General features: G+C 60.8%; 1 protein-coding gene and 1 non-coding gene across 3 annotated transcripts; one reads left to right on the top strand and one right to left on the bottom strand.

The window, feature by feature from the left end:
* Positions 1-2,816: 2,816 nt before the first annotated feature.
* Positions 2,817-10,949, top strand: R3HDM4 (R3H domain containing 4). 2 transcript variants are annotated; one of them, XM_054291049.1, is made up of 8 exons: positions 2,817-2,983; positions 5,311-5,465; positions 5,576-5,694; positions 6,155-6,278; positions 6,645-6,730; positions 9,261-9,346; positions 9,500-9,555; positions 10,343-10,949. In XM_054291049.1, exons 1-8 carry the CDS (start codon positions 2,940-2,942, stop codon positions 10,444-10,446), a joined length of 774 nt encoding a protein of 257 aa, XP_054147024.1. In that variant the 5' UTR covers positions 2,817-2,939; the 3' UTR covers positions 10,447-10,949. The 2 variants fall into 2 exon arrangements, with proteins under 2 accessions (XP_054147024.1, XP_054147023.1); XM_054291048.1 differs by lacking the exon at positions 2,817-2,983 and having other exon boundaries at positions 4,659-5,465.
* A 1,186-nt stretch (positions 10,950-12,135) lies between these two features.
* Positions 12,136-12,242, bottom strand: LOC128947101 (U6 spliceosomal RNA). Its single transcript, XR_008484023.1, has one exon. It is a non-coding gene; the product is annotated as a U6 spliceosomal RNA (small nuclear RNA).
* Between the last annotated feature and the right edge of the window lie 272 nt (positions 12,243-12,514).

Below are 12,514 nucleotides of genomic sequence, written 5' to 3'. Positions count from 1 at the left end.
GCAGGAGCCTCATTAATCTCGAGCTAATGAGATAGGGCGGCCGGGCCTGCTGCTGGAGGGGGAAGGGGCCTGCCGGACCCGATAGCCCTGCCCGGCCCTGCAGGCAGCGGATACCGGCGGACCCACGCCCGCTGATAACAACAGGCTCTGCTGGGGAGGGACATCCACCGGGTCCCCCACAGGGGACAAGGCACATCCCCTGCTGGGGATCCCACATCGTGGTGGGGCGTGGGCAGCACTGGGGGCTGCCCTGCACACTGGAGGGGCCCCAAAGCACCCCGGGGCAGATCCCAGGGGATGGACAGGCAGAGCTTTGAAACCCTGGCAAACAGGCTCAGCCAACCACCCCCAGAGCCGCCTTACTCCCCTTCCCTGGGGGGCCTCCAAGGCAACGTGAGGCTGCAGGCAGTTCATCTGTGCTTTGCCCCACTGGGAAACACCGAGGGGATTTCAGCTCGGCCCTGCAGAACCCCAACACTCTGGTCTGGAGCCCTTCTAGCAGCGAGTTCCCAAGCCCCGGTGTGGCCAGCAGCCCCCGGTGTGACCGGCAGCTCCCAGCCGTGACCTCGCCTGCACTGACGACAGGGAAGGAGCTCGGCAGGGAAGGAGCTCACCGGAGCACCGCGGTTGTACCGGGTACGGGCTTTGCCCGTTTCAGCTGCCACGGCAGGACCCTCACGGGGCCAGAACAACCGGCAGCTACGCCGCGATCCCGCGCATTCTGGAAAGAGGAACCCGCTGCCAGTGTGGGCTGCGGGGCCGCGGCCGGGCGGGCGGGCGGGAGCCGCTTCCCCCACGCCTCGCCGCGGCTGCATCCGCTCCCGGCCCGGCTCACGCCATGCACGGACACGTCGCCGCCGTCACGGCAAGCTCGGCAGCCACCGCCTCCATGGGGAGCCAGCAGAGGCGCGGCACAAGCGGGCCAGCAGCGGCCGTGCCTCAGTTTCCCCTCTAACCAGAGCTGTGTGGCCCTCACGGAGGGCAGATCGCGGCACGGACGCTCCCGCACCGGAGCCGCCGCTCACCGGCCGCGCTCCTGCCCCGCACCGCACCTCAACCCCGTCCCCAGCGCCATCCACCAGCGAACCGGAGCCGGACCGAGCCGGGCACGTGCTCCCGGCTCCGAGGGTGACACGGTGCCAGCACCGGGCGTGCAGCCGCCTCCCCGAGGACCGCGGAGCCACGCTGCCGCTTCTCCACAGGGAAACCCGAGTGGCGCGGCCACAGCCGGGGCTCCGCGGCACCCCGGTGACCTTGAGCCGTCCGTGCCCCTTTGTCCCTCCGGGGCCACGGGGGCCGGTGCGTTGTTCCCCGCCGTGGGGCGGTGACCGGGGGTCCCGCGAGGGATTCGAGGCGGCGGCGGCGTCACCCGGGTCCTCGGGGCAGGTGCTCGGCAGCGACAGCGGCTAAAAATAGGCAGCGGGGGTGTGACGGAAGGGCCTTTGTGCCACCGACACCGGGGCTGGGCTGGCCGCGGCCGGACACCCCCCGGGCGGGCTCACGGCATTGCCGGGAAGGGCTCCGGGGGTGTCGCGGAGGCTGAGTGAGGAAGAGGAGGATAAGGACAGGGTGGGTGCCCGGTGGGTGCCGTCCCCGGGGAGCCTAGGAGAACAGGAGTCCCATCCCCAAAACTGAGCCCGGCCCCGCTCCCGGCGGCACGTGGCACCGGCGGCGCTCAGCAGGACCGGGCACGGAGGCGGCGGGGCCCCAATGGGCCCTGGTCCCGCGAATGAACGGGGGGAAACGGCCGCCCCCGACGCGTAGAGGCGAGCCTGGGTCGGCCCGGCCTGGCCCCTCCGCCGTCCGGACCCCGGGACACCGCGGGGCTGGGGGGGGGGCACAGGGCGGGGCCACGGGGCTCTTCCCGGCCCGGACAGCAGCGCCCGGCGAGAACGGAGAGTCAAGGCCGGGACCGACCGCGGGGGAGGAACCCCAGTCCCGCGTGGGGGAGGCGGCCGGTAACCGGCCGCGGGGGGAGGGGGCGCCGCGCTCCCGCCCAGCACCGGCAGCGGAGGGCCCAGCCCACCTCGGAGAGGCGGCCGGTCTTGAGCTCCGTTCCCCGGCCCCGGTCCCGCCCAGCCCCCGACTCCCGGTCCCGGCTACGGCCGCGGCGGAGCTCCCGTTCTGGGTGCCGATCCCATCGGCGCGAGCGGTGCGGCGGCGCGTCCCCCTTACCCGGTGCAGGCCGTGCGCCGCGAAGCCGCATAGCAGCCGCGGCCGCCCGGGGTCGGGCTCGGCGGGGCCGGTGCGCGCGGGGCCCGCGGCGCTGCTCTCCCCGCGGGCGGGCGGGCGGCGGGCGGGCGGCGGGACCCGGCCCCGCCCCGCGCCGCCCCGCCCCGCGCCGCCATTGGCCCGCCGCGCCGGGAGCGCCCCGCCCCTCCCCGCCCCGCGCTCTCATTGGTTCGTCTATCCCAGAGAACCCCGCCCCCCGCCGCCATTGGTCGGCATGCAAATACTGCGCGCGGCGGGGGCGCGGCCGCAGCGCCGCCTCGCGGACGGGCGGGGGAACGGCGCCGGGCAGGGCGCGGGGCCCGGTAGAGCGGCGGAAGGGGGGGGGCGGTTAACGGGGGGCAACGAGGGGTTTAACGAGGGTTAACGGAGGTTAACGGGGCTTTAACGGGGGTTAACTGGAGGTTCACGGGGATTAACGGGGGAGCTATGGGGGGACAACAGGGATCCACGCGGGGTTAATGGGGTCCGGCAGCCGCCGAGCGCCGGTTCCTGGGGCTCCCCGTAGCACCCCCGGTGCCCCACCTCCCGCGACGCCCGGGGCGGGCTTCCCGTGCCCCCGCCCCCCGTGACGTCACTTCCAGCGGGCGGTGCCGGGCCCGGTGCCGCCGGTGCGGGCCGGGGGTGGAGGAGGCGGAGGGAGGTCCCGGTCCCGGTCCCGGTCCCGGTTGTGGTCACCGTCCCGGTTCCGATCTCGGTCCCGGCGCGCCATGGTGGTGCTGCGGGGCGGCGCGGGCCCCGAGGAGCCGTTCCCGTGAGTGCGGGCCCGGGGCCGGGCGGGCCGTGGGGCGGTCGGGCCGGGTTGGAGCCCCCCGGGCTGTCGGTGCGGGCGGGGAGCGGCGGCGGCGGCGCCTCCCGGGACAGCCCGTCCCCAGCTCCCCGGGCCCGCGGGCGGTGTCAGAGCCGAGCCCGGCACCGGCATAATGAGCCTTATAATTAGCGTTTATCCCCTGGAGGTCACGGTGCTCCTCCCGATCACCGGGGGTGCGCTGGAGCCCCCTTCTCCTGCACCGGTGTACCGGGGGCTCGGGACGGAGCTGCGGAACGACTTTGTTCTGCTGCCAAGGGGTCAGTGACGGGAATAGCTCCGAAATCCCCCGGCAGGGAACGCGTTCCTTGGGAATGGGACAGGAGGAGAGGGCAGGAGTCTGTCTGTTTGTCTGTCGGTCTGTCTGTCAGGCCCGGTGTCCCCGGCGTCACGGTTTGAATGATCCCTCCTGGGGTCCCATATGAGCCTGGCACCGGTGCTGGCCCGACGCGGGTCACTGTCCCGAGGTCACTGTCCCCTGTGACCCTCCCTCCAGGCTGGCACTGGGCGGAGGTGGCAGTGCCAGGGCAGACGTGGCACTGCCCGGTGCCAGGGCAGCCTCAAACAGCCCTGAAGGCTTCAGGAAGGGAATTGAGCGTGGCTCAGCCTGTTCCCCTCCCAGCCACGGGGCTCGGGGGGTCCCCGGGGTGCTCCCCCTGGGTTCTGACATCTCTTTTGGGGCTGTGTCGTCTCCAGGGAGTGCCCGGCTCGCAGCTGTGTACTCAAACCCTCGAGCTGGGGCCGGCGTAAGGTGACTCCCTCTGTTTATTCAGGTTTTTGTAACCGTCTTTGTATCACAACTTGATCCGCCAGCCCTGGTTGCTGGCTGTGGCAGGTTGGGTTACTGCTCCCCACCCGTCCTCTGGGCATTGCCTTGATACCTGAGTCTCTTTTATTCTTTCCAAGCCCACCTTTGCCACGGTTTTCTCTCCAGTGGTTGTTTATTTTTTACCCCTCACCAGCAGCCAAGACTGTATCACTGCCCCCGTGCAGGAAAAGGGGAAAAAAATCAAGGTTTTGGTGAGGGTGAGGAGCTGGCTGTTAGCCCAGGCTGCAATCAGACAGCACAACCTGCTCTGCCCTGTGCCCAGATCACCTCTGCCAGCGCCTGATTGCAGGACTGGGGCTCCCATAAATGCTGGAAAGGAGGGGACACGGTGGGGACAGAGCTCTGTGGATGGAGCAAGGCTGTGTGACAGCGTTCACAGGGGTTCTTGGATGAGGGAAGAGACGAGGATCTGACTCCATGTTTCAGAAGGCTTGATTTATTATTTTATGATATATGTTGCATTAAAACTATGCTAAAAGAAGAAAAAGTTTCATCAGAAAGCTAGCTAAGCTAAGAATAGAAAGGAATGATAACAAAGGTTTGTGGTTCGGACAGAGAGCCCGAGCCTGCTGGGCTGATTGGCCGTTAATTACAAACATCCACATGAGGCCAATCACAGATCCGCCTGTTGCATTCCACAGCAGCAGATAATCAATGTTTACATTTTGTTCCTGAGGCCTCTCAGCTTCTCAGGAGGAGAAAAGTCCTAAGGAAAGGATTTTCATTAAAAGATGTCTGTGATACAAGGCCATGGCAGTGGAGGCAGTGGTCACTCTGGGCAGCTCCTCGTCCTGCATGGACACTCCTGGGCGTTCTTTCAGGGGTGTTGATTTTCTCCCCCACCTTGTGCTGTGCTAAAGGAAACCCACACCACCCTGAGGGGAAGTGAAGGCAGTGAAACTTCCTGTCTTTGGTTGTTTGGTAAACTTTGAAACCCAAGCAGTTGCGTTCAGCACAGCGCTCGTGGTGTGGCTTCATTTTCCCATAAAACGCCTCAGTTTTATGGCCATTCCTCAGCCCTGCCTGTGACCAAGCGACACCCCGACTGTGTGGTGAGCAGAGCACCTTTGGGTGCCCCCAGGAGCTGGCAGTGCCAGGCTGGGGTGCTGTTCCTGCAGGTGGCAGGGTCGGTGCCGACCCGCTCACGACCACGGTGAGTGTGAGGGGATGGATCCATTGCTTTGCTTCCTGGTGAGCAGGGATGCATCCATTGCTTTGCTTCCTGTGTGGCACACTTAATTGCCCAGGTTAATCACCCAGGTTAATTACCTGGCCCTCCCAGTGCTGACACACAGCTGCTTAGAGCTTGGAGGTCACGGTGACCCGAGGAGGACAGGAGGATGTGTTGCTGTAACAATGGCGCCGATGCTCCTGCGCCCCATCCCGCTGCTGTGGCTGCCCCAGCGCCCTCAGCTGGGCTCACCCCTGCTGCTGTGCCCCCCAGGAGGATCGAGGACTGCCTGCCCCTGCTGCAGGACTCCCCCTCCAAGCGTTTCTCTCCGTCCAAGAGGAAGCAGTACTACATCAACAAAGCCATCCGCAACTCCGACCTCATCCCCAGGGCCAAGGGCCGCAAGAGCCTCCAGAGGCTGGAGAACAGTAAGGACCAGCAGGGTTTCTCCCCCAGGGCAACCCCTGAGCTGTTCTGGGGGCAAGGAGCCTCTCTGGAGGTGCTTTTCCCCCCTCTGAGGCTTTGCTCTTGGCCCCAGCTCGTTTCCTGATGACGCTTCTGGAGCAGGATGACTGCGGGAGCGACGAGGGAGAGCTCAGCCACTCTGCCACCCCCAGCATCTTCACTGAGGCCTGCAACAATGAGACCTATGTGGAGGTGGGTGCAGCCACCCCACTGCCTTGGGGACACTGGTGTGGCGTGTCATGCTTGTAGTTCACTCCTCCATCCATCCCTCTGCCCTGAGCTGCTGCACCCCAGCTTCTGCCTGGTTTGGTGTCGGGATGGGATCTGTGTGTGCTGGGGGGTGATGGGCTCCTGGCATCCATGGAATGGGGGAATTTCCAGGCAGATGCTCTCGTGGAGAGTTGTGCCTGCAGGGCAGTGAGTGCCTGGTGAGCTGCAGCACTTCCTCCTGCACAAGCCCCTTGCCAAACCCCCATTGCCTCACACTGGGTGTTTTGAAATGTGGCCTCTCCCTGGTGTGACAGGGCCACACTCAGGGCCATCCCTGGGGATGAGAGGGTGAGGAGGGGGCTCATGGGTTGTGGGGAGGGGCCCTGGGTGGCTGTGCGCCCCCCAGACCTCTGTAGTGGGGCTTGGTGGCTTCTCTTGTCAGATCTGGAACGACTTCATGAACCGCTCGGGAGAGGAGCAGGAGAGGGTCCTGCTCTACCTGGAGGAGGAGGCCAGGAAGAAGCACAGGAGGAAGCTGCCTGTCAAGAATGAGGACAAGTGGAAAGGTGCTGGGAGGGGAACCAGGGTGGGGACAGCCTCTCCCTTTCCTTCCTTGTGTACATTCTGGGAGGGCTGCACCCACTCCCTGTCTGTGGTGGGGCCAGGGGATGCCTGAGCTCGCCCTATGGGTGTGGCAGTGAGGGGGTTATGCCTGCAGACCCCCAGCATGGACCTGGGAGGGTTTTTGGGAGCTAGAAGTGGCTGGGATGATGGGCACAGACGTCCCCAAATCCCCTGTGCTGGGGAGGGCATTGCTGCTTTAGGGGTGACTGTAAGGGGAGGGAGGTAGGGGGACACTGGCTTCTCCTAAAAAGGGACATTGTGAGCTCTGGAGTTGTTAGCTGTGCCTAAATCCCTTCTCCTTCCAGCAGAGCTCCCTGCCTACACCCCTCAGGAGTGCTTCCAGCGCATCAGCCGCCGCCTGCGCGCCACCCTGAAGAGGGGCAGGATCCCCATGGTGAGCTGGGGACAGCAGGGTGGGAGGCATGGTGAGCTGGGGACAGCAGGGCAGGATCCCCATGGTGAGCTGGGGACAGCCTGGCACAGCAGGGGTCTCTGGGGTGTTGGAATTATTACCAATAAAATAATTTAAAAAATATATATAAATAAAAATATATATAATATTATATATAAAATATAATATATAATATATAAATATATATATAAAAAGTATATATATGTGTATATATATATATAAAAATATGTGTACATATGTGTGTGTATACATATATATATAGATATAGATATAGATATAGATAGTATAGCTGGACAGGATGTGCCTGAGCTTGTCTGGCCCTTACTGCTTGACCAAATAGTGGCACTGTGGTGTTTTCACCTCAGAGATACTTTTGGCTAGCTGCATGTGTGGTGTTTCGCACCAGAGACACTTGGATGTGTGGTGATTTCACCCCAAAAACATCTTTGGCTGGCTGGGTGTGTGGTGTTTCACCCCACAGACACTTTTGGCTGTGGGGTGTGTGGTGTTTCTCCCCACAGACACTTTGGGCTGGCTGGGTGTGTGGTGTTTCACCCCACAGACACTTTGGGCTGTGGGGTGTGTGGTGTTTCACCCACAGACACTTTGGGCTGTGGGATGTGTGGTGTTTCACCCCATTTTTGGCTGTGGGATGTGTGGTGTTTCTCCCCACAGACACTTTGGGCTGTGGGGTGTGTGGTGTTTCTCCCCACAGACACTTTGGGCTGGCTGGGTGTGTGGTGTTTCTCCCCACAGACACTTTGGGCTGGCTGGGTGTGTGGTGTTTCACCCCACAGACACTTTTGGCTGGCTGGGTGCTGCAGCTGGGCCCATGGGGACAAGGCCAGGCCTGCAGGAGCTCTGGTGGTGCTGGGATGGAGCTTCCCCCCATAACAGAGGCTGCTCCTCAGGTTTCCCTCTGTGGAGAAGCTTTGAGGCGATGGTGAAGGAAAGGAGTCGGTTCTGATGGAGGGTTTGGATGCAGAGCTTTATTCTGGCCCACAGGCCTCTGAATGCAGCACCAGCTCCAACAGAACTCCCTGAGCCCGTGGTTGCTGTTCCTTTAACCCCGGGGAGAGGGGCAGGGAAGGGGCAGGGAGCCACCAAGCAGGGACAGGAGGGGAGGGACAAAGGGACAAAGGACACCTGGATGGCCCAATGCCCCCCGGGGGTAGAGGGCATCCTTTGAAAGTGCCAATCTGGAATTCCGGGATTGACAGACAGTGTTCTGGGGGGAAAGGAGAGGTGACTGACACACCTGGGAGGGAAGTATAAGGGAGAAACCCAGAATATCTGAGGCAAACCATGACTTGACAACAGTGAGGGCTGCCAGGGGTCCCTGCACAGCCCAGAGCTGTGCCCTGACCTTGTGCCACATTTCAGAGCAGCTCCTGGGAACGTGCTCGCGCTGCAGACACACATCCACCTCCCAGCACACGGGCTTTTCCTGGCTCAGTTCAGATTTTTCTGGCTCTTACAGGGCTTTTTTTAGTGGTTGTTTCCCAGTTTCTGTGCAGTGACAGCAGGTGACAGGTGAAACAGGGCACGGGGACAGCAGTGGAGCCTTTGGGGTCTTCACAGTGACCCACACAAGGTTATTTGGGGCAGCTCTGATGTATTTTGAAAGGGGATTAAAGTGCACCAGGAAGGAGAGAGATAATGTGACCCTGTTCACAGGGGTCTTAGGATGAGGGAAGAGATGAGGATCTGACTCCATGATTCAGAAGGCTTGATTTATTATTTTATGATATATATTACATTAAAACTATACTAAAAGAATAGAAGAAAAGGTTTTATCAGAAGGCTAGCTAAGAATAGAAAAAGAAAGAATGATAACAAAGGTTTATGGCTTGGCTCTGTGTCTGAGCCAGCTGGGCTGTGATTGGCCATTAATTAGAAACAAGCACATGAGATCAATCACAGATGCACCTGTTGCATTCCACAGCAGCAGATAATCAATGTTTACATTTTGTTCCTGAGGCCTCTCAGCTTCTCAGGAGAAAAAAAATCCTAAGGAAAGGATTTTTCATAAAAAGATGTGTGCGACAAGGTGAAATTTGGGGCAACTCTGATGTATTTTGCAAGGGGGTAAAAGGAGGGAGGTGAGAGCAGCCCTGCACTTGCTCTGCCAGCCCTGGGGGTGCTGCCTCCCTGCTCCCTCTGCTCTCTGGGGCTCTGTTTGTTTTTCCCTGGTGCTAATTAGGGCCTCTCAATGCAGCCTGGGCTCCTCCTGCCCGCTGCCTTGTTTGCCTTCATTGTGCTGCTCTGTGTCCCTGGGCTCACTGAGCTCTGCCCGTTGGCTGCGAGCACCAGGGATGGTGCCAGCCCTTGGCACACACAGTTGGCAGGAGCTGGATCCTTCCCTGCCCCAGGGGCTGGAGATGGGAGATTCCGCCTCCTCCTGCTGTCTGCCATCCAATTAACTTGCCCAGGAGCTGCTGGCAGTAAATCCTGGGGAGTCAGTTGTGCCATCACTGTCCTTTCCTCACCGAGACCCTTCCTTTCCTCACAGGGGACACTGGAGGGGCTGGAGGAGGAGCTGCTGGCCTTCTTCTCTGTCACCCCTCAATCTGTGTACACAGCACTGATGGATAACAGGTATTTCCCCATCTCTGGGGCTCCCCAGGCTGCAGAGGGGATTTGGGAGCACAGGACACCCACCTGGCCTGTTCTGTGTGTCCCCAGGAGGGTGGAGGGCAGGGCAGGGACACACAGGTCAGGCTCTAACCAACCCTGTCCCCTCTCCCCCAGCTTTGAGAGGCTCCTGCTCCACGCCCTCTGCCAGTACATGGATCTCGTCTCTGCCAGTAAGAGCCCCGTGTCTGCTTGGTTTAATTTTGATTTTCACTTTGTTGTTGTTGTTTTTACCCTTTCCCTCCATCACTATCTTTTCCTCCCTTCCTCCTCTGGGCCCCGCCTTGCCCTGGGGCTCAGAGATAACCCCACGGTCCCTCCCCTTCTGCTTCCTCCCCAGCAGTGCCCTGAGCTCCCTGGGCAGCCCCAGTGGTCACCAAGCTCAGCCAGACCCGGCTCTGAGGGCAAATTTGGGTGGTCCAGAGCAAGAACCTGCTCCTGGGGTTCTCTCTCCTGCAGCTGCTTCCTCCTCCCAAGGATCAACCGTGCTCTCCTACTGCCCTGGGTGTCCCCAGAAGGTTTTATTGCCAAGGCAGGGATGGAATCAGGCTCCATCCCTCCAGAGGAGGCTCTGCTGTTTCATTAGGAGCCACTTGTGGCAATCAACCTGAGTGTTAATGATGGGGAGAGCGAGCCCCAGGATGGAGGAGACAGAAAACAGAGGAGCCTGTGATCACCACGAGCCCCAGGATGGAGGGGACAGAAAACAGAGGAGCCTGTGCCCACCACAAACCCCAGGATGGAGGGGACAGAAAACAGGGGAGCCTGTGCCCACCACAAACCCCAGGATGGAGGGGACAGAAAACAGGGCATCCTGTGCCCACCACAAACCCCAGGATGGAGGGGACAGAAAACAGGGGAGCCTGTGCCCACCACGAGCCTCAGGGAGGAGGGGAGGGCCTGTTGGAGACCCCTGAGAGGGAAACCAGGGCTGTGCTGACCTCTCCATCCCACCCACAGGCTCGGACATCGAAGGGAAGCGCCAGATGAAAGTGAGCAACAAACACCGCGTGTTCCTGCCCCCGGAGCTGCTGCTCTCAGACTACCTGGGCCAGATGAGCTGATGCTGCCCCCACAGCCCCTCATGTGTCCTGTGCAGCCTCTCCCGGACCCTCCTCAGCCCTTTCCCCTGCTCCCAGGCCGGGGCTTTGTGGCTGTGCTGGCAGCAGGGCAGTGGGTGCAGAGCAGGTGCCTCTCGCCCGCCCTGCTGCCAGTACAGCCCTGCTGGAACTGCTCGTGTGTCTATTTATAACCCAGGTGTTTTTAAAAAAGAATCAGGCGGGGCCAGCCTCCCTCGGTGGGGTGACGTGGGTCCAGATTTTTCTGCGGTGAAACAGCAGCTCCCGGGCGGCTGCTGAGCAATCGCTGAGGCGGCGGAAGAGCCCCGGGGCTGCCGCGTTCCCTCCGGGGCTGCCGCGTTCCCTCCGGGGCTGCCGCGTTCCCGTTGTTCCCGCAGCCCACCGGGGGCTCGGCCGGGGCGGGGTGTGGGCAGCTCCCGGTGCTTTTTACCCCATGCCCAGCCTGCAGAACGGGGCTGGTTTTAAGTGTAATATAGCTTGTGTTTTTTTATCACGTGTGTATGTGCGTGTGTGTATTTACATGTGTGTGCTGGAGGGGTGCCAGCCCCCTTTGGGGCCCTGCTTTTCCATGGGGGGGCAGATGTGCCAAGGGTTGCTCGTAGGGAAATCTTTGCTGGTTGCTCTTGTCCCACCATGTCACTGACTGCCATTAACCCAGAAGGCTCGGCCGGGGCGGGGTGTGGGCAGCTCCTGGTGCTTTTTACCCCATGCCCAGCCTGGAGAACGGGGCTGGTTTTAAGTGTAATATAGCTTGTGGTTTTTATCATGTGTGTGTATTTACGTGTGTGTGTGTGTATGTGTGTGCTAGAGGGGTGGGCTCTGCTTTTCCATGGGGCATTTTGGGGGTCTCTCCATGTGCCAAGGGTTGCTTGCAGGGAAATCTTTGCTGGTTGCTCTTGTCCCACGATGTCACCGACTGCCATTAACCGTGGGCACCCCCAGATCCAGGAGGCTCAGCCAAGGCAGGGTGTGGGAGCTCCGGGTGCTGCTTTTTACCCCACAGCCTGTGCCCTGCCTGCAGAACGGGGCTGTTTTAAATGTAATATAGCTTGTGTGTTTCATCACGTGTGTGTATTTACTTGTGTGTGTGCTGGAGGGGTGCGGCCCCCTTTGGGGCTCTGCTTTTTCATGGGGGGGCAGATGTGCCAAGGGTTGCTCGCAGGGAATTTTTGCTGGTTGCTCTTGTCCCACGATGCCATTAACTGTGGGCACCCCCAGACCCAGGAGGCTCAGTCCGCGTGGGGTGTGGGCAGCTCCCGGTGCTTTCTACCCCATGCCCTGCCTGCAGAACGGGGCTGTTTTTAAGTGTAATATAGCTTGTGTTTTTTATCACGTGTGTGTATTTACATGTGTGTGCTGGAGGGGTGGGCTCTGCTTTTCCGTGGGGCATTTTGGGGGTCCCTCTATGTGCCAAGGGTTGCTCGCAGGGAAATCTTTGCTGGTTGCTCTTGTCCCACGATGTCACCGACTGCCATTAACCGCGGGCACCCCCAGACCCAGGGGAGCCCCTCGCGCCTCCTTCGCTGGTTCAGCAACAATAAAATCGGTGCTCCCCTGCTCCGGCTCTGTGTCTCCATGGGGATGATGATGAGGAAGATGAGGAGGAGGCTTGGGGGTGGTCAAGGGGCAGCAGGTTGGGTAAGGGGATGGAAAATGTGGGTGCGGGGGGGTGCAAAAAATATGGAACGCTTCACGAATTTGCGTGTCATCCTTGCGCAGGGGCCATGCTAATCTTCTCTGTATCGTTCCAATTTTAGTATATGTGCTGCCGAAGCGAGCACGGATTGTTCTATTCCCGCAGCGCTATTTAAAGGTCTAGAAACACAACACCTATCAGATACGGCGACTACACTGTGATTCGCTATTGAACGCAGAATGAGCTCCCTTAAGTATTTCTTAATCTCTCCCTCGTCGTTGGCCTCAGATTTTACCAAAATTTTAAAAATACGCCCGTTCTGTTCGCTGTTCAGCGCGGTGCGTTCTGGGTAGTTTGTTATGCTAATGAGCTCTCTGAGGGTGGCCGCGGCAGTGCCTGAGCGCGCGGAGCAGGCGC

This window comes from Melozone crissalis, unplaced genomic scaffold (genome assembly GCF_028551555.1).
Source record: "Melozone crissalis strain CALT ecotype California unplaced genomic scaffold, PUWL_Pcris_2 ptg000088l_1, whole genome shotgun sequence".
Lineage (NCBI taxonomy): Eukaryota > Metazoa > Chordata > Aves > Passeriformes > Passerellidae > Melozone > Melozone crissalis.
This window is presented reverse-complemented; position numbering and strand designations above follow the sequence as displayed.